Source organism: Chrysemys picta, chromosome 4, assembly GCF_011386835.1.
Source record: "Chrysemys picta bellii isolate R12L10 chromosome 4, ASM1138683v2, whole genome shotgun sequence".
Taxonomy (NCBI): Eukaryota; Metazoa; Chordata; order Testudines; family Emydidae; genus Chrysemys; species Chrysemys picta.
The window spans coordinates 149205553-149229451 of NC_088794.1; the positions used below are offsets into that span (position 1 = coordinate 149205553).

General features: G+C 44.8%; 2 protein-coding genes across 6 annotated transcripts in view; one reads left to right on the forward strand and one right to left on the reverse strand.

Annotated features, from left to right (window-relative positions):
• SAV1 (salvador family WW domain containing protein 1) overlaps positions 1 to 10249 on the forward strand; it is a 35029-nt gene extending 24780 nt beyond the window's left edge. For all 3 annotated transcript variants that reach the window (XM_005290241.5, XM_005290242.5, XM_065593984.1), the window contains exon 5: positions 8574 to 10249. In XM_005290241.5, the coding sequence (XP_005290298.2) occupies positions 8574 to 8775 (202 nt within the window). In that variant the 3' untranslated portion in view covers positions 8776 to 10249. The remainder of the gene's footprint in view (positions 1 to 8573) is intronic.
• A 6265-nt stretch (positions 10250 to 16514) lies between these two features.
• The window catches only part of ATL1 (atlastin GTPase 1), a 49486-nt gene continuing 42101 nt past the window's right edge, over positions 16515 to 23899 (reverse strand). For 2 of the 3 annotated variants that reach the window (XM_065593982.1, XM_065593980.1), the window contains exons 13-14: positions 21320 to 21334; positions 16515 to 17407 (exon numbers count right to left, since the gene is read on the reverse strand). In XM_065593982.1, the coding sequence (XP_065450054.1) occupies positions 17297 to 17407; positions 21320 to 21334 (126 nt within the window). In that variant the 3' untranslated portion in view covers positions 16515 to 17296. The remainder of the gene's footprint in view (positions 17408 to 21319; positions 21335 to 23899) is intronic. The other variant, XM_065593979.1, reaches the window with a different exon arrangement.

Sequence of the window (23899 nt, forward strand, 5' to 3'; positions counted from 1 at the left end):
AGCTTCACCCTTCACCTCTCTCCAGTCTCTCAAGTGACAGGCTTTGCCCTTCACTGCTCTCAGGATGGAAACCTTGTCTCTGGGCTACAACACCCATGTTTACCAACCTTGTTTTCTCAGCACCTGCAAGAGACTCCCTTTTGGGAATAAAATACACTAGGTAAATACAGTGCCTCAGAACAGCTCCTTCAAAACAAAGTAATGTTTGTTTATGCAGAAGCGAGAAATGGGTTAAACCAATAAAACACCTATACACACATTACTTACCTTAAGCTTAGCATTTCCCTCCAAGCTTAGGCAAGCCCAAATCAGCCCAGGCAGCCTTGCTTCTGGAGACCCCGGGTTCCATCTGCTTCTCTACACTGTCTGTGTGTGTCTTTCTTAATCCAGGCGCAGGCCCTTTTGTTCTGTGTCCACAGACTGGCACCCTCTCCTCTTGCCAAACTTGTCTGACACTAAGGGTTTGTCTACACTAGCACTTCGTCGGCAAATCTTTTGTCGTTCAGGGGTGTTTAAAAAAAGCCTCAAACCTCGAATGGCAAAAATTTTACCGACGAAAAGCGCCGGTGTGAACAGCAGGAGCGCTCTCCTGTCAACAAAGCCGCTGCCGCTCGTGGGGGATGGAAGTGGTTTGTCCTGTGCCTTTTAGTGGCACAGCTGTAGCAGCACAGCCATGTTGCTAAAAGCCTCATAATGGAGCCCATAGCCTTAGAGTGGAGATAGACTGTGACGTTGTGCAGTCTATATGGTTTTATAAAAATATGGTAATGAGTGAATATAATGTAACTGGAATATGCTTCATGCAAAAGGTGTCTTGTATGGTATCATTACAAAGCTTATAATCTACTGAGTGTGATCATCCTATTTGTATAAATGTACCACTCTTGTATCTGGGACTAGAAATATGAAATATAACTCTGAGGGCCTATTGTAATTATGCAAAGTGTGGGCCATTGATGGTGGTTTGGAATCCTAATGGCTCCCATCAACCAGGACAATTGACTGGGGCTCTGTTTGCAAGCAAGCCTTCCTGTGAGTCAGGCTGGGAGGAATGAATGCTTGGGGTCTTACAGTGACATGTGATCATGTCACATGAACTGGACTCCATCTTTAACCTGGTGCTTTTCCAGTGAGGGGGGGTGGAAACCCAGAGAGAGACAAAGGATTCCCGCCTTATGCAAAAGATATATAAAGGGGTGGAGGAGAACAAATAAGGAGAGCCATCATGAAGAATCCCCTAGCTACCACCTGAGCTGGAGCAAGAGCTGTACCGGCGGAAAGAATTGTGCCCAGGCCTGGAAGGTGTCCAGTCTGAGGAAAAAACTTACTGAAGCATCTCTGAGGGTGAGATTATCTGTATTCAGTTTGATTAGACATAGATTTGCGCATGTTATTTTATTTTGCTTGGTGACTTACTTTGTTCTGTCTGTTACTACTTGGAACCACTTAAATCCTACTTTCTGTATTTAATAAAATCACTTTTTACTTATTAGTTAACTCAGAGTAAGTATTAATACCTGGAAGAGCAAACAGCTGTGCATATCTCTCTATCAGTGTTATAGAAGGCGAACAATTTATGAGTTTGCCCTGCATAAGCTTTATATAGGGTAAAACGGATTTATTTGGGTTTAGACCCCATTGGGAGTTGGGCATGAGTGCCAAAGACAAGCACACTTCTGTTAGCTGCTTTCAGGTAAACCTGCAGCTTTGGGGCAAGTAATTCAGACCCTGGGTCTGTGTTGGAGCAGACGGGAGTGTCTGGCTCAGCAAGACAGGGTGATGGGGTCCTGAGCTGGCAGGGAAAACAGGAGCAGGGGTAGTCTTGGCACATCAGGTGGCAGCTCCCAGGGGGTTTCTGTGATCCAATCCATCACATAGACCATCAGACCATCAAAAGGAATAGTCCAGTCCAGTCATTGTCTTGTAAGTATTGGTAGATGGCTGGTTATCTGAAGCCATTGTACTCCTTTGTTAGGTCATGTGAGTAACTCCTGCAAGAATTAACCTCCTTGTCACCTGTATGGCAGACTATGCCATAACAATCAAACAGATGTGTATGTAATCTTCATAAAAACAATGCAGATACCCCACGTTCTTCGCACAACCATTTCGCTGAGTTCTATTGACTCCATGCTTTGGAGGAGGGACTTGAAATTTTGCTGGGGTTGGTTGGCCTTATTGTCAGTGATGTGCCTTTTCCTGCTCCAGTGAAAACCTGCCTAAATCTGGCCACATTATAAGCCTTTGAACAACTGAAATTTGCACAGGCTCAATAGACACTTCCGAGAATTTGGCAGCTAAATTCTCCATAGATTCCATCTGCACCGAGGACGCTGCAGGGTCTGAGCAGGATTCGCCGCATTTACTGCTTCAGGCTGCAGCAGGCCACCACACTGCAAAGAAAAAACAGCCCAAGGTGCCGAGTCTCTGAGCCTCGGTCAATTGACTTGCGCTTGTGGGGCTCGGGCTGCAGATAGTTGTGTACATGTTCCGGTTCGGGCTGGAGCTCAGGCTCTGTGACCCTCCCTGGGTCTCAGCCCAAACCTCTACACTTCTATTTTTAGTCCCACAGCCCAAGTCCTGTGAGCCCAAGTCAATTAACTCAGGTTCTGAGACTCTGCACCATGGGTTTTTCTTGGCTGTGTAGAAGTGCCCTGTGGCACCAAACACCAAACCAGAGATCTGGGAGAATCTCTCTCATGAGTTCTCAATGGTTCCTCTGTTAGCACCCAGCCAGCGTGGCGGAGGAAGCTACCCGAATTGAATGCAGATGGGACAAGAGCAAGACCTTTGGGGGGGGGTGGAGGAACGATATTAGGACGAACAATGTGGAAGGGGGGCTGGGACGAAGAGCCTTGGGGCCAAAAGTGGGTGGGAACAGGGACTGGCTGGGTCAGGAGGCTGGGACTGAAAGCTCTGCAGGGAGAGGAGACTAAGATGAGGTGCTGGGATGGAGTGTGGTTAAGGGGAATCTGGGGCTGGCTGGGCAGGAGAGTGGGGCCTGGATGGGGGACTGGGATAAGGAACCCCTGGAGGGGTTCTGAGACTGGGAGCCAAGGTTGTGGGGGTGGAGGAGACTGGGCCTTTGAGAGTTTGTCTATACTGCAATTAGACATCCGCAGCTGGCCCATGCTGGCTGATGTGGGCTTGGGCTAACGGACTGTTTAATTGTGGTGTAGCCATTCAGGATAATGCTGCACCTTGAGCTCTGGGACCTTCCGCCCTCGCAGGAGCCTGGGCTCCAGCCCGAGCCCAGATGTCTGCACCACAGTTAAACAGACTCTTAACCCGAGCGCTGAGAGCCTGAGTCAGCTGCTGGTTTTTAATTGCAACGGGACATACCCTGAGGGGGGGACTTGGATGAGGAGTCCGGGACAAGAAGCTATGAGTGAGTAAGGAGGCGGGAGGGAGGATTAGGACAGGGATAGGTTGGAGAGGACAAGGGCAGAAAGAGGTCAGTCTTGGGGTGGAACAGGCAGAAGGATCGGTGACCACTAGAACGCACTGCCCTTCAGAGCCTGGAATGGAAACCACGATTCCTGAGTCTTATCAGTCCTCTGCTGTCAGCAAATATCTGAAACCCCAACTGGCAGAGTTGGCATGTGGGTGTCAATATGATGCCAATCGTTTTTTGTTTTTGTTTTTCTTTAAACCTATAAGTTACGTACAAAAAATACATTGAAAACATTAACATTGCAATTCAAGCACTGTAAAGTCAGGAAGTGCTAGGTTAAGGTTGCCTGTGCAACCTAATTCAGCCCGGTTGTGTGTATGAATTATGGTAGTCTTTAATTACGTGATCACGTACTTTTTTCCACAGGACCCTGCCTTATTCAGTGCAGCGGGTGGACCAATGCGCTGCAGATGTATTAGGGTTGTGTAATGAAAGAGGTGGTTGTCTGTAGGACCCCAGCTTTATCTGTTTCAGAAGTTGGAAGGTGTGGAGTGAAAAAGGCAGGGGATTGCGGGAAGAGAAATACGGTCTCGTGGTTAAGGTAGTTGGATACTGCCCTGGAGAAGAATTTTGTCCCTGCGTTTGCCACAGAATTCCTCTATGATGCTGGTCAAGTCACCAAACTTTTCATAGGTGGTCACTAATTGTATGTTCCTCATTCTCTGCATGCCCAGCTCGAAAACCCAGGGTCTTGATTTGCACTCAGAGCAGCAGCTGACATCAATGAGAGCTGTGCTTTGAACATACAAAGTTCTGTATAGTGCGATGTGCTCAGGAAAATGGGGTCTTAGGCATTTCAAATCAGGCACCCAAAATTAGTAAACACTTGACCTTGATCTCTCTCTCTCTGCCTCAGTTTCTCATCTGTAAGGTGAGGAATCCCCCTCATTGCACAAGGTTGTTGTGAAAATAAATTAACTTCTGTGAAGCTGTCACATACTAGAGACATGAGCCATAGAAGCATTGAGGAGGAAATGAGTCATTCTGTATTGAGAGCAGGGTTTGAATAGCATGTGGTCAATAGAGCCTAGGGCCACACATTGAACAAGGAAGTAAAACTGGACTCTGGACTAGTTATCCAGTTCCTTCCAGGACTAAACAATGCTAGTTCTGAGCCTGGAAAATTACTTGCAGGAGAACTGGCATAGTCTTGATTCGTCACAAGACTAGTTTGGCAGTATTTACATGAAATGAAACATTCAGGAGACGTCCATTAAATTCAGCTGGGTTAGTGAAAGGTGGGAGGAGTGAATACATATGCTGGATTGTAGGGGGTTTGAATATACCTAATGTTGGCAGCTTGGAATACGCTAAAAAGCCTAAGAGAGTCTGTGATGATCACAGGAAAGTTAGATGTTTATGTATTCCCAAAAAGCGATGAAAATCATGACGTTTAAACAGTAATACAGAATTGCTACATGCAAAGGATAAACTTAGGAGCACTGTCTGTAACTGAGCCTTGACATCTTTATCTAGCAATATGCTGCTTTGTAATGGAAGTGACTACCTATAAAACCATAAGTGATAGAGAATGAGCTTTCTAAATGTATGGTGTCAAGTATCAGAGGGGTAGCCGTGTTAGTCTGAATCTGTAAAAAGCAATAGAGGGTCCTGTGGCACCTTTAAGACTAACAGAAGTACTGGGAGCATAAGCTTTCGTGGGTGAATGCCCACTTCATCAGACTCCACAGGACCCTCTGTTGCTTTTTCTAAATTTAATCAGCTAAAAACCTACTAAATAATAAACTTCAGGTATTCATTCTTTGTAGCCAGTGACATTCAAAAACCACTCCACTATATGCTTCGCCTTCCAGCCTCTTGATGGATGTTGCCTCTCCACCTTCCTTGAGGGTTTTATCTTAATATGCCTCACCCTCAGTCTTGCCGGGTGACAAATCTGACACATTTAACAAAGGCTGTTGAGCTCTAGTCTTTTGGGGTTTTATTGCATCTGTCTGTAGTTCTACAAACTTTCACATTATGCATCTTGCTTTTATTCTTTATCTTGTTCCCACATCAAGGAAAACATATTGCCAAGACAACGACCCTTTCTTTGCTTCCTTTCTTGACTCTGCCCCATTTTATGAGTCCCCTACTTCAGGGACACTCCGCTATGAATGGTAGTTGTTGGGTTTTTTTGGACTGTGAAGCAATTAAAAAAAATTAATCGTGATTAATCGTGCTGTTAAACAATAAGAGTACCATTTATTTACTTATTTTTGTATGTTTTCTACATTTTCAAATATATTGATTTCAATTACAACACAGAATACGAAGTGTACGGTGCTCACTTTATATTTATTTTTATTACAAATATTTGCACTGTAAAAAAAACAAAAGAAATAGTATTTTTCAATTCACCTGATACAAGTACAGTAGTTGACTTACAAATGTAGAATTGCGTACAAAGCATAACTGCATTCAAAAACAAAACAATGTAAAACTTTAGACCCTACAAATCCACTCAGTCCTATTTCTTGTTCGGCCAATCACTCAGACAAACAAGTTTGTTTACATTTGCAGGAGATAATGCTGCCCACTTCTTGTTCACAATGGCACCTGAAAGTGAGAACAGGCGTTCGCATGGCAGTGTTGTAGCCGCTGTCACAAGATATTTACATGCCAGATGCAATAAAGATTCATATGTGCCTTCATGCTTCAGCCACCATTCCAGGGGACATGTGTCCATGCTGATGATGGGTTCTACTCGATAACAATCCAAAGCAGTGCGGACCGATGCATGTTCATTTTCATTATCTGAGTCAGCTGCCACCAGCAGAAGGTTGATTTTCTTTTTTGCTGGTTCGGGTTCTGTAGTTTCCACATCAGAGTGTTGCTCTTTTAAGACCTGATAGCATGCTCCACACCTCGTCCCTCTCAGATTTTGGAAGGCACTTCAGATTCGTAAACCTTGGGTCCAGTACTGTAGCTATCTTTAGAAATCTCACATTGATACCTCATTTGACAAAACACAAAGCTGCTATGAAAGTGTTCTTAAAACGAACATGCGCTGAATCATCATCTGAGACCTAATATATGGCAGAATGTGGGTAAAACAGAGCCAGAGACATACAGTTCTCCCCCAAGGAGTTATTCACAAATTTAATTAGTGCATTCTTTTTTTTTTTTAACAAGTATCATCAGCATGGAAGCATGTCCTCTGGAATGGTGGCCGAGGCCTGAAAGGGCATACGAATGTTTAGTATATTTGGCATGTAAAACCTTGCAATTCTGGCTACAAAAGTGTCATGTTAATGCCTGTTCTCACTTGCTGATGACATTGTAATTGAGAAGAGAGCAGCATTATCTCCTTTAAATGTAAACACACTTGTTTGTCTTAGCGATTGGCAGAACAAAAAGTAGGACTGAGTAGACTTGTAAGCTCTCAAGTTTCACATTGTTTTGTTTTTGAGTGCAGTTACGTAACCAAAAAAAATCTACATTTGTAAGTTGCACTAACGCAATAGAGATTGCACTGAAGTTCTTGTATGAGGTGAACTGAAAAATACTATTTCTTTTATCATTTTTACAGTGCAAGTATTTGTAATAAAAATTAATGTAAAGTAAGCACTGTACACTTTGTAGTCTGTATGTTAATTTAAATTAATATATTTGAAAATGTAGAAAAACATCCAAAATATTTAATAAATTTCAATTGGTATTCTATTGTTTAACATGCAATTAAAACTGCGATTAATCGCGATTAATTTTTTAAATCGCGATTAATTTTTTCGAGTTAAATCGCGAGTTTACTGATTAATCGACAGCCTTAGTTTGTTTGTTTTTCTTCGCTTTCTTTTGTTTTGCATGCTTCCCTGTTTTTGTATGGACGACATTTTAGCTTGCCCAGCAGTTATTCCTAACCTGTTTGTCACTGGGCAATCTCCCACCCCCCACTTACAATCATCTGTACATACTTTCATGATAAGGATATAAATGAAGGGAGGAAGATTTGACATCTCAGAAGATCGTAGCACAAGGAGTAGTAAGAGAAGGAAGGAAAATTAAATAGGGAAATATTCAACAATAATTGCCGTTAAGTAGTGGACTTGGACTATACTGGTTGATACAGTACAGGTTACTTCAGACAGTGAAGGTATGTAGTATGCAGTCCTGCAAAACCCAGAAGGTCTCATTAGTTGACCCATGCTGCCATATGTTGCCTTGTTCGTTTATGCAATTGTAACCATTCTAATAAACGGACAATAAAACAGTTCAGTGATGGATAGTGCTGACTTGCTTTAAGGATACTTTTGGGCAACCTTCATTTTGCTTCATTTGCTTGATCATGTGGAAATGTGAAACTGAGCTATAGGTCGAATGTTCCAACAGGAGAGCCCTCTAAAGACGTTCCATTACAAAACGGAGGGGTCACTTTTTGAACTCTGTTGGCTGTACTGTAAGTGTAGCAGGTAGAATAGAGCTATGGATTAGCCAAGAGCCGTACAGTATCCTCCTTCACCCGCTGTAATCGTTAGGGCAAGGAAGCTTTAGAAGCAGACCGATACTGTGGGTGAAGAAGGGGCTTTGCAAAGCCTGTGGAATTCAGCTCTCAAGGAGGCAGGCATTTGGGAGGACTGGTTTAATCAGCTAACAGACTTATTCTTTCAAGTTACTCTGACCTCCCAAGCTGTCCACAGTGGGAGGGGAAGCGGGGGTGTTTCCTCCCTCCTCACCCCAGTATAGACACAAAATTCAAACCACTTTTACTTAGGAGGATTTCTTGTGGGATTTTATTACATTTTTTTTTAATGCCTCCAGAATGTATTCACTACATTTGGTTAATAGCAATTGCTTGCTAGTGTCTTAAATAATTTTTATTTGTTCTTCCAAAATGATTTGGTATTTTTACATTAATATATATCGACAGTATGAGTGATTCCTCTGTGTAGCTTTATGGGATACCTCTTCCCTTAAGAAACAAATTACTGTAGAGATTAACCAGACTAATTTTAATTGTGGAAGTATGCGGCTATCAGAAATAGGTTCATCAGTATCAACTACTAAAAATGTCATCAGTGGCTTCACAATTACAAAAGGATATGCATAATGTCTTACGTATGTGTTTTCTTATAATGACATGTAAATATGCATCTCTTACATTTATATCTCAAAACAGATATGATCACATTCTGAAGTGGGAACTCTTCCAACTAGCTGATCTAGATACATACCAGGGAATGTTGAAGCTACTCTTCATGAAAGAACTGGAACGAATTGTTAAACTGTATGAAGCATACAGGCAAGCCCTTCTCACAGAGCTGGAGAACCGCAAGCTAAGGCAGAAGTGGTATGCACAACAACACGGCAAGAATTTTTAAGCTAACAGTTTTTTTAAATGGAATTTCAATGAGAACACTAAGAGCTTTAAAAGATTTTTATTTTTTTTAAACCATGAACAAGTGCTTTGGTTTAAAAGGCAGCTTATTTTTGTTGATGTTGCACCTTTGTCATTAATTATCCTCTTGAATGTTTTTCTACATATATAAGGTATTGTTTATAGAATGAAAAACATGTTTGTTATTCTTTTTCTGTACAAAAAAGTTAGTTTATTATTCTGGTATCTCCTTTTAGCAGAGAGCTGTATTAAGAAGCTGTCTATATATTTTTACATGGTGATAAATGCAAATATAAGGAATGTCCTGGATGCAAAACAATGTTTTTAAAATCCAAATTAATTTTATTTCCCTTCAGATGCCCTGTGTGTCTCTGGGGAGAGTCTGTTCTTTGTGCAACATCTACACTAAGATGTTTACTGCTTTAATGTACAGAAACACTGACACTGTTATTTTACAGTAACACTCTGTAACACTAATTACTAAATAGTGCAGAAGCATAGATGTTTTTTCCCCAATCGGAACAAATGCTTCATTGATGAAGTATGAGGTGCCTTATATTTTTTACTATGTTATATGCATCGTATCACTTTAGATTTGCCAGCAATCTGCACAGAACTTTGTCATGGGGCAAGATAACCTGCAGCCTCTTCAAAACTAAGGGCCGGTCTGCAGTTCAAAGACACCTACCTCTACCTCGATATAACGCTGTCCTCGGGAGCCAAAAAATCTTACTGCGTTATAGGTGAAACTGCGTTATATTGAACTTGCTTTGATCCACCGGCGTGCGCAGCTCTCTTCTCTCTCTCCCCCCCACCCCACACCCCCCCCCACCCCAAACACTGCTTTACCGCAGTATATCCAAATTTGTGTTATATCGGGGTAGAGGTGTATAGGTCAACCTAGCTGCATTGCTCAGGTGTGAAAAATTCACACCCCTGAGAGACACATACTTAACCTGACCTAAGCCCCGGTGTAGACAGCACTAGATCAACAGAAGCATTCCTCCCTCGATCTAGCTACTGCATCTCTGGGGGGTGGATTACCTACACCGATGGGAGAATCCCCTCCATTGCTGTCGTAAATGTCTGTGCTACAGCTGTGTTGCTGGAGCATTTCCAGAGTGGACATACCCTGCGACCTGCAAGCTGCTCCACATGCGTGTTGAGCGAACTGCAATTGGAAAGCAATAGAATTATCTAACCGACTTAGCAGCCATAAATCTCCATGATAAAATCAGGGATGCATTTTTTGCAAAAATGTTGTCTTGTAACGAGGTTTTCTTTACACATGAAGTTTTTAACCTGCACAGCCACCCCTTCCAGCATCATACTTTGGTTCATTAGATGTTTATGGCTCCTTTTTTTAATGCAATAAATATTGTTGCACATCAGAGAACACATTTCCTGTAAATCCCATCAATTCAATAAATTTCAATGTTTTGCTTTAAATAAGAAAAGCGTGAATATCATTGATTTACCGAGATTAAAATTTGAACAAAATGAAGCAAACATATTTTTTGCCTTTTTAAAAGATCAGAGAAAATTGCTTCCAATGAGATCCTCCTAACCATGAAAATCCTTTGATCAGAGCACAAAGACATCTAGAATAACTGGATTCTGGGAAGATTTTATCTTTAACTCAGGAACTAAAGTCAGTCTGTGCATTGGGAAAATTTACATTTTAATTATCCGTGAGGCAGGGCTACAGAAATAGATAGTACGCCATCCTCGATACATGGCGGATCTCCCACTGCTAACAGGAGCCTTGTACAAAGCTCTTGGGCACAATAAAGTTGTTGTTGCGTTCAGCATTAGTCAGTGGGAAGCAATCCTCTCTGCTGGTTGAGTGTGCAGTACCCAGCTTGTGCAAACCACGTGCAGTAATTGAGATGAAATGGATGTGGTTTGTATCTCTGAGCATGGTTGCAAACGCAGGGAAAGAACGCTCCAATGGCTTTGCATCAGTTCACATGCGGAAGGTTTTCTTCACAGCCATAGGAGCAGGAAACTTTATTGAAAGGTAAAGTTTACATTCGGCCCAGTCTGAATCTGTCGTGCGGGCCAGATAAATGCCTCCCTCGGCTGTGCCAGGCCTGCGGGCTGGATGCTTGACACCATTGCTGTGGCTGATTAAGGCTGCAGGCTTGTCACGGATACTGTGATTTCCCAGTCCCTCTGTGAGTTCCTGCAGGAAGGCTGTAGGTGGGCGCCTCGCCGGCCCACTGAGGAGGGAAGGCTGGGGGGATTGTTGAGAGGGAGCCTGCTCGTCACTCACCTGGCAGCAGCAACTCCCATCCCATGGATCTCTCTCAACCCCCAGACCAAATGGTTTCGAGCCACTCCCCCCAACTTCTTGGTCCCAACTCCCTCCACCCTGACCCCACTGCTGAACCACCTTCACTTCTTCCCCGCCCCGCAGTCTGGCTGGTCTGGGAGGAAGTGTCAGGAGAAACCGGGACCATTTCCTTCTGCCCTCGCCCTGGAGAGACCTGGACCAGCTGGGACCTCTCCCCCTCCTGGTGGCAGCAGAACCAGGAGGTCGAGTGGCCCTGCTGTGGAAATATTTGAAGAGCTGTTGTTTCCCCCACCCCCACAATATTTCGTGGGACCTGGCTGTGTTTCCGCGGGGGTGACGGAGGCGAGAGCAGAACATCTAAGGGGGGCTGAAATCCAAGGCCTACAGGCTGAGGCCTGTAAGATCTTAGGTTAATTTTAGATCACAAAATGCTCTAGAGGCACTTTTTTTTCCCTAACGTGTCCCTTAACCACAAGATACAGGTTGTGTCCATGCTAATGAGAATAAAAGGAACTATACACAACTTATGAAAAACAGGGTACACCAATATTCTTGGGGGACACAATACAAATAAGGAAAAAGAGGGTTGATACTTTCATGCACAGGGGATGAGGTATAGTCAGAATCACATTATAAAAAGAGGCTGCCCAGATTGGGAAAAGTGAGCTCCCTACAAGAAAACTCCAGCAGGAACCATCCTCTACTGATGATCAAACCATGAGACCCATCAGACCCTAAGACTATCTAGGAGGATGTAACTACGGATATATGTTGGATTTATCTCTGCTTGGCTATTCATAACTTTATTGGTTACTTCAATAAAATTGATAAAAGTTATTAGACCTTGTTCTTGTGAATGTCGGTTACTTTCCTTGGTCTTCATGTGTTCCTAGAAGCTTTAGATCGGAAACAAGTGGCAGAGGTCAAACTGTTGAGCTGGAGAGTATAGCCACCAGAGCCAAACCCACAGTGGTGTAATACAACAGCACTAAATGCTACACCACCCTGAGCCCCTGAGTCTGCACCAGTGATCAGTGGGATGTGATTTAAGTGAAGCGCTCTGTGTAGACCAGGGGTGGGGAACCTACTTAATTAAGCCCGCTGCTTAATTGAATCCGGCCCATGACAAGTCTCCACGACAGGCCTAGGCTCCAGGGTGGGACCAGAAATGAGGGGTTCGGGGTGCAGGAAAGGAAGCTGGGGTTGTCAGGCCGTTAAAAGTCCGGTCGGATCCGTGCAGCTCCCCAAAGTAGCGGGCATGTCCCCGTGGCCCCAGGGCGCAGGGGCAATCAGGGAATCTCCACGTGCTTCCCCCGTCTCCAGCGCCAGCTCCGCAGCTGCCATTGGGCGGGAACCACAGCCAATGGGAGTTGTGAGGACTGCACACCGCGCAGAGCTGCCTGGCCACACCATCGCCTAGGGGCTGGATGTGCTGGCCGCTTCCAGGAGCAGCGCAAAGCCAGGCCAGGAAGGGAGCCTCCCTTAGCCCCAGCCTGAGGTAAGTGCTGCCCAACCAGGGCCTGTACCCCAAACCCCCTGCCCTAGGTTGGAACCCCCTCCTGCACCCTAACTCCGTCCCAGGCACCAACCCCCTGCCCCAGCCCTGAGCCCCCTCCTGCACCCTGAACCCCTCATTTCTGGCCCCACCCTGGAGCCTAGGGCCTGGCCCCGAGCCTCCGCACCCACCCTGCAGGGCTGGTGTGGCCTGTGACTGATTTTTTCTGTGGGCCAATGGCCCCTGATAGAAAAAATGTTCCCTGTCCCTGGTGTAGACCCTCTTGGCATGAACTGAAAGGTACCTAGTTTGCCAGCTGTCTGCATGTGACAGAGCACAACACTTTTTAGAGCACTCTACAGAGCAGTGGTTCTCAACCAGGGGTCCGGGGCCCCCGGGGGGCTGTGAGCAGGTTTCAGGGGATCCACCAAAATAAACCAGAGAGGGACCAGCCTTAGATTTGCTGGGGCCCAGGGCAGAAAGCCGAAGCCTAAGCCCCACCACCCGGGCCTGAAGCCGAAGCCTGAGAACTTAGCTTCGCGGAGTCCCCTGTGGCGTGGGGCCCTGGGCAATTGCATTCTGTGCGACCCCTTAACGCCAGTGGCTTTTAATCTACTGGATAGGCAGAAAACCAGTTGTGGTGGCAGAGGTGGGCCATGGAATTTTTATAGCCTGTTCGGGGGGGTCTCTGAAAGAAAAAGGTTGAGGACTCTGGCTATAGAGCACTGACCATGGCTTGGGCGGTGAATCCTGCACCCCAAGCCCCACAGGAAACCTCCATTGCTTTGCCTCCTCTGAGACCTTGACCATGCAGTCCATGCACGTGCCACAGGTGGTGGAAAGGGATCGATATATAAATGTTTGTGCTTGCCTGCTTTGCTGAGACAGTGTTCCCACCCGGTCACCATTCAAAAGCTGCCACTTGCAGAGGGCGCTGCTGCGGGCGGTGCCCCTTCGGTGGGGCAAGGAGGAGAAGGTTGCTGGCCTATTGGACCCCACTCCGTGAACTTGGACCCTGGGTGGGTCACACAAAAAAGACAACCTGTAGTTGGTGGGTTGCCTTAGTGAAAAGTCTGGGACACACTGTAATTGGGTGCATTGAATTTGACTGCTTAAAAAGGTATTTTTCATAGTTTTGTGACTTACGCAGCAAATTAATGTTGCATAATTTGTGCAACATTTAAACAAGCATTACCTAATTTGTTTGACAGGTGGGCTGCTTTCCTTAGCTACAATGTAAGCACACTGCTCTATTATAAATGCGGAGGATTTAATCTACAGCTACGGGGGTTGACAAGGAGTAAAATATCAGTAATAAGCACAAGGGAGTGATCTGCACAATATCCAAACAAGATCTTCCATGGAAGTGGAGGTTTATTATTTTGTTCAACATGCGGGTAGATTACAGTCGTGAGGCAAGCTGTGATAAACATGTGGAGACAGCATCCCACAAACGTAGAGGCCTTGAAATCTGAAGAGGGCAGAGAACGCAAAGTGCAAAAACCTGTCAGATGTTTGAGGGGAAAACAGGAACAACTTCATAGATGGACAGAGCTTTTTAAGCAAAGCTTTAAAAATTCTTAACAATGTAACCCTAAAGGAGTGTTTAGAATGTAGCCTGAAAAATGTTGGAACTGCACCAAGTTCAAGCCGTTTACAGGAATTTCATTTGCCAAGAGTATTTGAAAACAATGCAAACAAAATTAAAAGAAAAGCTGAAGATTTATGATGGGATCGGTATTGTCACCAAGACCACGCAGATAGGAGAGAGAGAGAGATTCTCGACAAGTTGGCTCTTTTAAGCTAACCACAATGTGAACGTGGATTGATGGCTTCTATTGGACTGTGTGGTTTTGGACTTGGTGATCTTTAAGCCCATTAGCCAAGCAATACAGGAAATGGATAAATACGAGGTTTCCTTTGACCAGATCGCTGCTGTTGTGTCACAAGGTATACAAAGACCATGTGGGGAGCGGAGCATGAAGCTGTTTCGGAGTGCTGTGCTCGTGATGTGTTGCTCACCTGTTAAACTTGGTTGGTTGATGTGTGGCGTAAAAACCTTGAAAAAGTAAATGACCTAGCTGCGGTTGTGGAATAAGCCATGCACCTAAAGCTCGTTTCTGTATGCTCTTGGAGGATAAAGGAAAGAGTCCACAGGGGGGAGGGATAGCTCAGTGGTTTGAGCATTGGCCTGCTAAACTTAGGGTTGAGAGTTCAATCTTTGAAGGGGCCATTTAGGGAACCGGGGTAAAAATCTGTCTGGGGATTGGTCCTGCTTTGAGCAGGGGGTTGGACTAGATGACCTCCTGAGGTCCCTTCCAACCCTGATATTCTATGATTCTATTCCACCCATTCCCACTGTAACGCCCGGGAACAGCAGGTTTCACACTGCTTTGTTTCATTTAGCCCACGCAGGGGGGACTACATTCTATTCTTCAAAGAAGATAAGGGATCGCTCTAGCAGTTTGTGCATTGTAGATGTAACCACTTTGTCCAAGTCACCAAAAGTCCTTGACCACCTGAACATCTTGCAGATGTGTGTGTACCTGGTGTCATGCACAGCTTGACAAAATGTGAAGGATCTGTGCGATGTTCACGTATTGTGACCAGTGACACGCCCAACCTCATCATGTGGGCAAAGAGCTGTGCTAATGAATGAGAGTATGCAGTGGGCACAGAAGCACTCCTTAGCCCAGGCAGGAAAATGTGAAACATCCATGCAGTGCCGCCCTACTGCCGGTGTCTGTCAGCCAGCAGTGGCACTGTTCAATGCCCTTCGCGTATTTGACGCAACTCGAGCAAAACTATCTCATGACAGCTGAGAGTGAAGCATTTGAGGCCATTCCACTTTCTGAAGATAAGTGTAGCACAGCGTGAATACCATGCTTACATTGAAACGGTCTTTGAAAAGCGACGTGACCGTGTTTACCAGGTTTGGAGAAACCTGGAAACGAGATTCCCAATGCTTGCTGTAATTTTACTGTACAGTGCTTGACTGGGCCAGGAAAAAGTGGTGGTAAAGAAATTTGATAATTTTCTTCATACAAAAATGTACCTCAAGACCAATGCTCGTTTAAAGCCTTTCTATGGACGATGGCTTGTGCCACCATAAACTTTAAAAAAATAAATAACTACCACATCAGATGCCTGTCACTTTTTCTGGCTCTATATTTAAAAATGTGTCACTTCAGTTCACATAGTTAAGACAATTTTTTTTGTAAAAAATGCCTTTTTTCCTGTGTTTATAGATAAAAGTCCTTCTTCAGTAGTCTAAGTATACTATATTTAAAGAGGGTTTAGATCAGGGGTTGTCAACCTTTCAGAGGTGGTGTGCCGAGTCTTCATTTATTCACTCTAATTTAAGGTTTCGTGTGCCAGTCATACATTTTAACGTTTTTAGAAGGTCTCTTTCTATAAGTCTATAATATATAACTAAACTATTGTTGTATGTAAAGTAAATAAGGTTTTTAAGATATTTAGAAAAACTTCATTTCAAATTAAATTAAAATGCAGAACCCCCCGTCCAGTGGCCAGGACCCAGGCAGTGTGAGTGCCACTGAAAATCAGCTCGTGTGCCGCCTTCGGCCCCCGTGCCATAGGTTGCCTCCCCCTGGTTTAGACAGTTGAATTTTCATACCTGCAACTTTACACACCATTTCCCTCTAAAGCGCGGACTTTTACTAAATGTACCGTGGCTGCTCTGTGGTATTTTTTATCTAAAAAAAGTCAATGCAAATCCGCCACCCTCAAAATGATCAGTATAATCAAATTCCACTCTCCATTTCTAAAAACAGCAACTAACATTTTTGAGGGATTGCGTCTTAAAAAAAAAAAGCACAATGTTCATCAAATAAATGATAGAAAAATAAACCTAGATCAACGTTAAGCTCTAAGAAAACACCAGTTAGTGAATTAATTGCTCACGATATGATCAACTTCATAGGAACCAAAAGGAAACTTTAATACTCTGACAATAAAATAGAACTGTGAACACACTTTCTATGCACTAAATGAAAATATATACAGAAAACAGTGAAACTTTCTCAAATACATGTACGAAGTCATCTTTTTGTGCATTAAATTTATCAAAGGAAAAAGCATACTTTCCTCACAATATCATTAAACATACCATAGCAGAAGTGGCCTTACAATTTCTGACAAAGCAAGTTAGTACATATTTTTTTTAAAAAGTGTTGATGTAATTGTGTAGTTCATGGCAGATATGAGGAAAAACGTTGATTAATCAAACCTTTGGTTACGTGATATTTACTTGAACAAGCATATCTGAGAATAATATAAGAGGTGGTTCTTTTGAATAATGCTAGGATTTACATGTGGAAAACGTATCTTATTACCACATCATGTTATTAGTGATCTCATAATATTGCATACTAAATTTAAAGTGGAAAGCAAGATTTCATAACCAGGCAAGAATTGCTTGATATTAAAAATTAAGAGTATTGTATATATTTGCAGCAAAATCAAATATGTACATATAAACAAAATGAAAAGCATGCCTACATCTTCCCATCAAACAGCGTGTTGTCAAAATCAAAACACACACGTCAAACCATCTTTACAAGTGAATTATGTTGTGTTCTCCCCTGTTCCATTTCAGGAACTTCAGCAACTTGTACATGAATACAACTAGGCGAGTGTTTAACTGTTGAGGTGTATGTGCTTCATTCATGCACCTACGTGAAAACATCTGTCTTACATTTTCTTCTTTTCTGACTCTTCAGTAGATTCTGATTTCTGGGCAGGGAACGCATGGTGATACAAATGTCTGTGGGTAGCTGCTGCACTGTAAAGTTTGTACAAAGCCTACAAAGCAGAAAAGACGTAAACATTCTTAGATCAGTGAGTTCATAGAGCAAGTTATCTATTTTGCATTCATATTATAGTAGCTGGTTCAAAATAGTCACAATGTTCACCTTGACTTCTTATACTTTCCTTTCCATATGTGCTAAGTGTGACTTAGTTCCATTTATTTTTCTAGACAGATTTCCTAACTCCTTCTTTCCATGTTCCAGTCACTAGAATGAAATAGGTTCAGGGGTCTGTTACTACCGCTAAGCTAACGGACCTGGTCCAGTAAAACTTCTTATGATGATGTGCTGGTTGGTTCCATTACCACAGATGATCCAAGGACTTCTAGGTCTAAAAGCATAAGCCTCTACTGCAGACGTGGGCAAACTACGCCCCTCAGGCCACATCCGGCCTGCGGGACCATCCTGCCCGGCACCTGAGCCTCTGGTCAGGGAGCCTAGTCCCCGGCCCCTCCCCTGCTATTCCCCCTGCTCCTGCTGCTGGTAAGGGGGTGGGGGGCCTTGGGGAGCAGTCAGGGAGGAGGGGGTGGTTGAAGGGGGTGGAGGTTCTGGGGGGAAGGTCAGGGGATGGGGAACAGGGAGGGTTGGGAGTGGGAGTCCGGGGGGCCTGTCAGGGGGGCAGGGATGTGGATAGGGGTCGGGAGGGCAGTCAGGGGACAGGGAGCGGGGAGGTTGGATAAGAGGTTGGGATCCCGGGGGGTAGTTAGGGGCAGGGGGTCCTGGGGGTGGTGGTCAGGGGACGAGGAGCAGAGGGCGGTTGGATGGGTTGAGGGTTCTGAAAGGGGCAGTCGGGGGCGGGAAGTGGGAGGGAGTGGATAGGGGGTGGGGGCCAGGCTGTTTAGGGCGGTACACTCTTCCCTACCCATCCCTCCATACAGTTGTGCAACCCCGATGTGGCCCTTGAGCCAAGAAGTTTGCCCAGCCCTGCTCTACTGGTTGAGCTAAAGAACCCATTCAACTTGCATGAAGGGAGTAGCCAATCACTACACTTCTTTACATGGTCCCTTCCTTCAGAGGGAGAGATGGACAGCACCTGGCCCATGTGTTACATAGACCTTACTTTGATTCTGCATAATGTTCAAGAATGAAAATCTTTCCCATTCATCAGTGCTACAGCTTCATAGATACTGGTTCCATCGAATGGCCTGTTGCAACAACTCAAGAGACTGATCACCTGCCAGCTGTTCTAATTGTAGGGCAGAGTTTAATTGAATCAAGGGATACTGTGGGGTGCCTCAAGTCATATGCTTCTTTGTCTAATAAGGGTGGTCTCTTACCTAGGTTTCACGTTTAAGATGCAAATGTTAACATTCAATCTATCCATGCATTTTTTTGTGAAGATCATCTAGGTGGTTGTAAAACATGCCATGCAATAGACTTTAATCATCAAATGTACATGCAGTTTTTCTAGAAATTGCTTCTTTGAAGAAATGCAGGTTTTAGCCTTCGGCATCCTTTATCATACCCATGGAGGGGTTTTGCTGCTGTCTTCAGAGGAGACAGCACAAACTGTTACAAACAAAACTACCTAATCTAGCAAATAAATCTTTCACTGGCTTCTGCAGAACACTGATCATGAATGAGAAGATACTGTCTTCAAAAATAGTTGTGATGAAAAGATGGTACCTGCCCAAAGGTCTACATTAATTTAATGCACCTTCATAAGTTCAGTGTGAAGCTGTGTTGGTTTTCTTTTTATCAAAGTTTTTTTTTTTTTTAAAGAGATATCCGATCTAGAACTGGAAGAGATTTTGAAAGGTCATCGAGTCCAGCCCCCTGCCTTCACTAGCAGGACCAAGTACTGATTTTGTCCCAGAGCCCTAAGTGGCCCCCGGGATTGAACTCACAACCCTGGGTTTAGCAGGCCAATGCTCAAACCACTGAACTATCCCTCCCTGTACAGAAGACCAGCACAATGCCCATGCACCTCTGTACGGGGTGGAGGGGGGATTACACCCATGCTGCTGAAAATATGTTACCCACCAAAGTAAGGTCTTAATTTTAAATCATCCCTTTCTTAAGTTGTTTGAAAATAGTTCTCTTCTTCTGTCCCCCATTCTTTAAACACTTAAGAGGACCACTTAATGCTTGTGGGGGCTTGGCGTTCCCTCCCAATAATCCTTTTTCAAGACTAAATTTTACACAGCAGAGACAAGTCCTTGAACTCTGGAGAGCCCTTTACATGAGGGCAGGGGACTGGACTCGATGACCTCTTGAGGTCCCTTCCAGTCCTAGAATCTATAATCTATTAATCTATTAACAAGAGCATGTTCGGTCTTCGGGAATGAATGCCACTGATTTCTGAGCAGAACATGCATGTAGGAAAATAATTTCAATTTAGATGCTCAGAATTCAGATGCTTAAAGGTATCAGAGATGAGATTTTCTGGTAGCCATGTGGAAACTGACTCTGATTTATAAAACCTCCTACTGTACATTTTTAAATGTTATTCTGCCAGGGGCTTGATGGCACGACGAGCTAATAATTTGGGGTCCTGTTGTGGCTCAGTTCTCAGCAGCACACCCTAGCCAATTCAATGGAAGTTCTGCTTAAAAATCAGCAGCAAAGTGTAACTGTCTGATTCGTAGAGTTCCACGATTAGAGGCATATCTGGGCATTTGCAGCCGAACGTGTAACAGACGTGTTCCAAAAATCAAAGGGCACGTGATTTCTAGGAGTGGATTTCTGGATACGCCTGAGCAATAAAAAGATACTATATACTATACAATACTATAAAGATGCTCCCAATACTTCTGTTAGTCTTAAAGGTGCCACAGGACCCTCTGTTGCTTTATATACCCTTGTTCATCCCTTTATGTCTCTGACTCAAATGTGCTGTGTCTACACCTAATGCCAGTTCCATTTAGAACAGCCTGGTAACCGAATCAACAGCTCACCCATTTTACAGACAGGCAAACTGGCTTGTCTATAGAAACAGTTGGCGAGCGGCAAGCTGAGGGGTAAATCTGTCTCATACTAGCCTGTGGCATGCTAACTATCCCCGTAGCCCATGCCACTGGGCACTAAAACCTCCCTAGCGCGGGTTGATGTACTCCCATTTCAAAATGCAGCCGGTGTTGCCCCAAAGAGGTAAGGGGGTGAGGGAATGTAACTCTCTTTTGAAATCTCTCTTTTAGCTTGTTTTAACAGAGGTTGATGTCTCAGAATCTGGTGTCATGGGTACATTTTGAAAATGTAAGATGCGATCCTGCGGGCGTTACTCGGGTGAAACTCCGCTTAGCTTCAGTGGGAGTTTTGCAAGATTTGGCTGTTAGAAAATAAATATTTCTTGCATAAGCACATCAGCATAAGCACAAACTTATACCAAAATTAACCCAGATTCCCTCCTCTATTATCCTGGATTTCTTCTCCTATAGCGCTAACTTCTTCCTCGTGCTTTTGGCCCTGAGACTGGGATTGGATCTATATGCACAGACTCACGTGTCTATGCAAGAGGCCCCATTGGTATGTCTCTGTGACTCTGATTGCCGTCTCTGGGCCCTCTTTGTATGATTGGAGAGACACTGGTCATGCAGAATTGCTTTTCTGGAGATCTAAGGCTTGTATGCTGTGTTCCAAAGAGACTTAGCTGGGGATTTCTCTAGCAGGGCCCAACCCTGGATGAGAATTTCAAAGGTGCCTAAGGGAGTTAGACACCCAACTCTGCTTGGGAATTGGATGCAAATCCGTTGGTCCTTTTGCAAATCCCAACTGCGCTGAGGAACTCTTTAACAGTTCTAGGTGCTATACAAACCTCCTTAAAGACAAAATAGAGGCTCCCGGCAGAATGCATGGTTGTGAATGTGAAGGCGCCAGCCTCGCTCTGTGCGTTACCGATGTTCGTTTTGCAGTTAGAGCAAGCGGCATGCGGGTAAAGGCGTGTCTCTATAACGATAAAGTCACTTACCTCATTCGTGCTTCCCTGTGGGAAAGGCAGTTGGAAAAGGGGGAAAAATAGCATCTCTGTATATAATGCACTTCCTGGGTCATGTTACAGCATTCAGCTTTAGTTACACAGCCTTACCCTGGCTTAAACAGTTTTCTTAAGGGTAAGCCCCGCTCCCCCTTGCCCTTATCCATTAACCCCAGCCTGCCACACCGTCCCCAGTTTGGATCATGTTCCCTTAGCTGCATGCTCTAAGGGCACAATACCTATTCCACATGCGGTTAGGCTCCGTCCATACAACAAATACAACCCTGTCAGGCAAGTTCGGTACGCTGTGGTTGTTCTCTAAGTTGATTAAAGACATGGTTCCAATTTGGACCATAATCATGGATGGACTTGGACACGTTTCGGATCCACTCTGACTCCAGGCTCAGGCACAATGTGCAGGGGGCTTGCTGGCCACACCTTCCTTTGGGACCTGATTCTGATCCTGTATGCAGTTTACAGGGGTTTCACGCTGCTGATACAATGTAGTAACTCCTGAGTTACACCGGCAGAAGAGAAGAGTGTAGGGAAGAAGGTGATTTTTGGCGAATTTGTAGAGGGGGGAAAGGTGGCTCCACCCCTTAATCCCCCATAATGGTCACCACTGCAGGGTTTTAACCAAGTGCCCACTTTCCCTGGCAGAGCGGCTCAGTGTCGGAACAGCACCTCACCTGGACAGGGGAGATTCAAAGAGACAAACAGCTCTGACAGGGCCATTCTACCATCAACGAATGGCTAGCACTTTTCACTGGCAAAACAGCTCTGTATGTGAGCAATCAGTTGGCATTAACACACGCCCCATCAGGCTTTTAAAACAGGGCCGATCGTGTCCAATTTGGCCGAAAATTGAATGACCAGATCCTCAGCTGGTGGCAATCGGAGTAGCTTCGTTAGCCAGTCATTAACGGAGCTACGCTGCATTACACCGGGTGCGGATCAGCTTCTTCATGCTTTGCAAAAACAAATGTTTCCAAAGCCTTGAACCAGGATCAATGTTTCCACCGTGGTGGTTTGTTTTTTTTTAAATCCAATGAAAACTGTTAGTTCCAGAACCGATACACTTTCTTCTCCGAGTTCTGCAACCCAAACTTGGCAGCACTGTAGGAGACTGGAAGGTTTGGGGGGTAGGGAAAGTCTGTGTTGGAACAATGCAGATAACCCCAGAAGGGACAGAAACAAGAGCACAGCCGGCAAAGGATCCCACGCAAACCAAAGCCTGCTGTCTAACCCCCTGCCTGTCCATGCTGCCTCTTGCCCCTCTGCCCACAAAAGGAACATGATACAATAATGCCCTCTTGCTGTCCCCCAATGGCCTGGCCGCTCTGGGTGCACAGACCTGGTGGCCTGGTTAACCGTCCCCCACCATTCATCATTTCCTTTTTGCTCAATTCAAGGTGGTTACAATTAATAGTGCTGCCCTGCTCATCCTAGTTACGGCTCTAGTAGCACGTCCCTTGGAAACCCCTGTTAGTGGCTTGAGGCAAGGGAGCTGCACCAGGCTGATTCTTGGCAGATTGGCACTTGGGTAAGTTTGCTGTAAAAACTAAAAAAAAAAAAGGGCAGACTTGCTGGGGGGTTTTTTAGTTCCAGAGCCAGCAGCAGCCCCCCCTGCAAGAACCTTCCATGAATCATAGAATATCAGGGTTGGAAGGGACCTCAGGAGGTCATCTAGTCCAACCCCCTGCTCAAAGCAGGACCAATCCCCAGCCAGATTTTTACCCAGTTCCCTAAATGGCCCCCTCAAGGATTGAACTCACAACCTTGCGTTTAGTAGGCTAATGCTCAAACCACTGAGCTACCCCTCCCCCATGAGTCATGGATGGGCAGCTTTGCCTCTGAAGTACAGAAGCCAGCACACGGGGCTGGGCCCAGAGAATGACACCCAAGCTACCCAACACGCTTGCTGTGGGCTTGTTTAATACAGGGTGGAAGACAAGGTGGCGGGACAGATTATTTTTTTAAAGCTTTGAACAGGCTCATGTGTTGTGCCTCACCTCTGCGTTAACATATCCCGGGTCAGGGCTGCAGTAACTGCAAACCTGAGCCGCCACCGTCATGGAGACGCAACAGTTACAAGGACGCTGTTGTCTCATTAAAAAAAATACTTGGGGGTTTCTTTACCTAGCGCTGTGACTAGCGACCCCTGCAGTGACCATTGCTGCAAATTACAGCAAAAGAAGCGTTTTCTGTTTGTTCAGGCAGGCTGTGCATTTGTGTGTCGTCAGTGTCTCTGTTCCCATGATGTACAGTCCGTTCTTGCACCTGTTGTGTGTGTGGGTCTTTCACAGAGCAACAGGGAAGAGAGCGTTTTTTTTAAAAATAGGAAAACAGTTGTAAAATCACACACGGGCAGGTGTCGCTATTTTTAACTCCTTCCCTCCCCCCCCCCATCCCGCCCTGCCCCCGAACTGACTAGATTTCAAGTGGATGGTGTCCCTTGAATCACGTCAGTATAGCCTGTTGCTGTTAAAGTCAATGGTGAAACTCCCGCTGACATCAGTGGGTGTCTGGTCAAACACGGTGTTTAATGCATCATTTATTTGACCCACCACACAA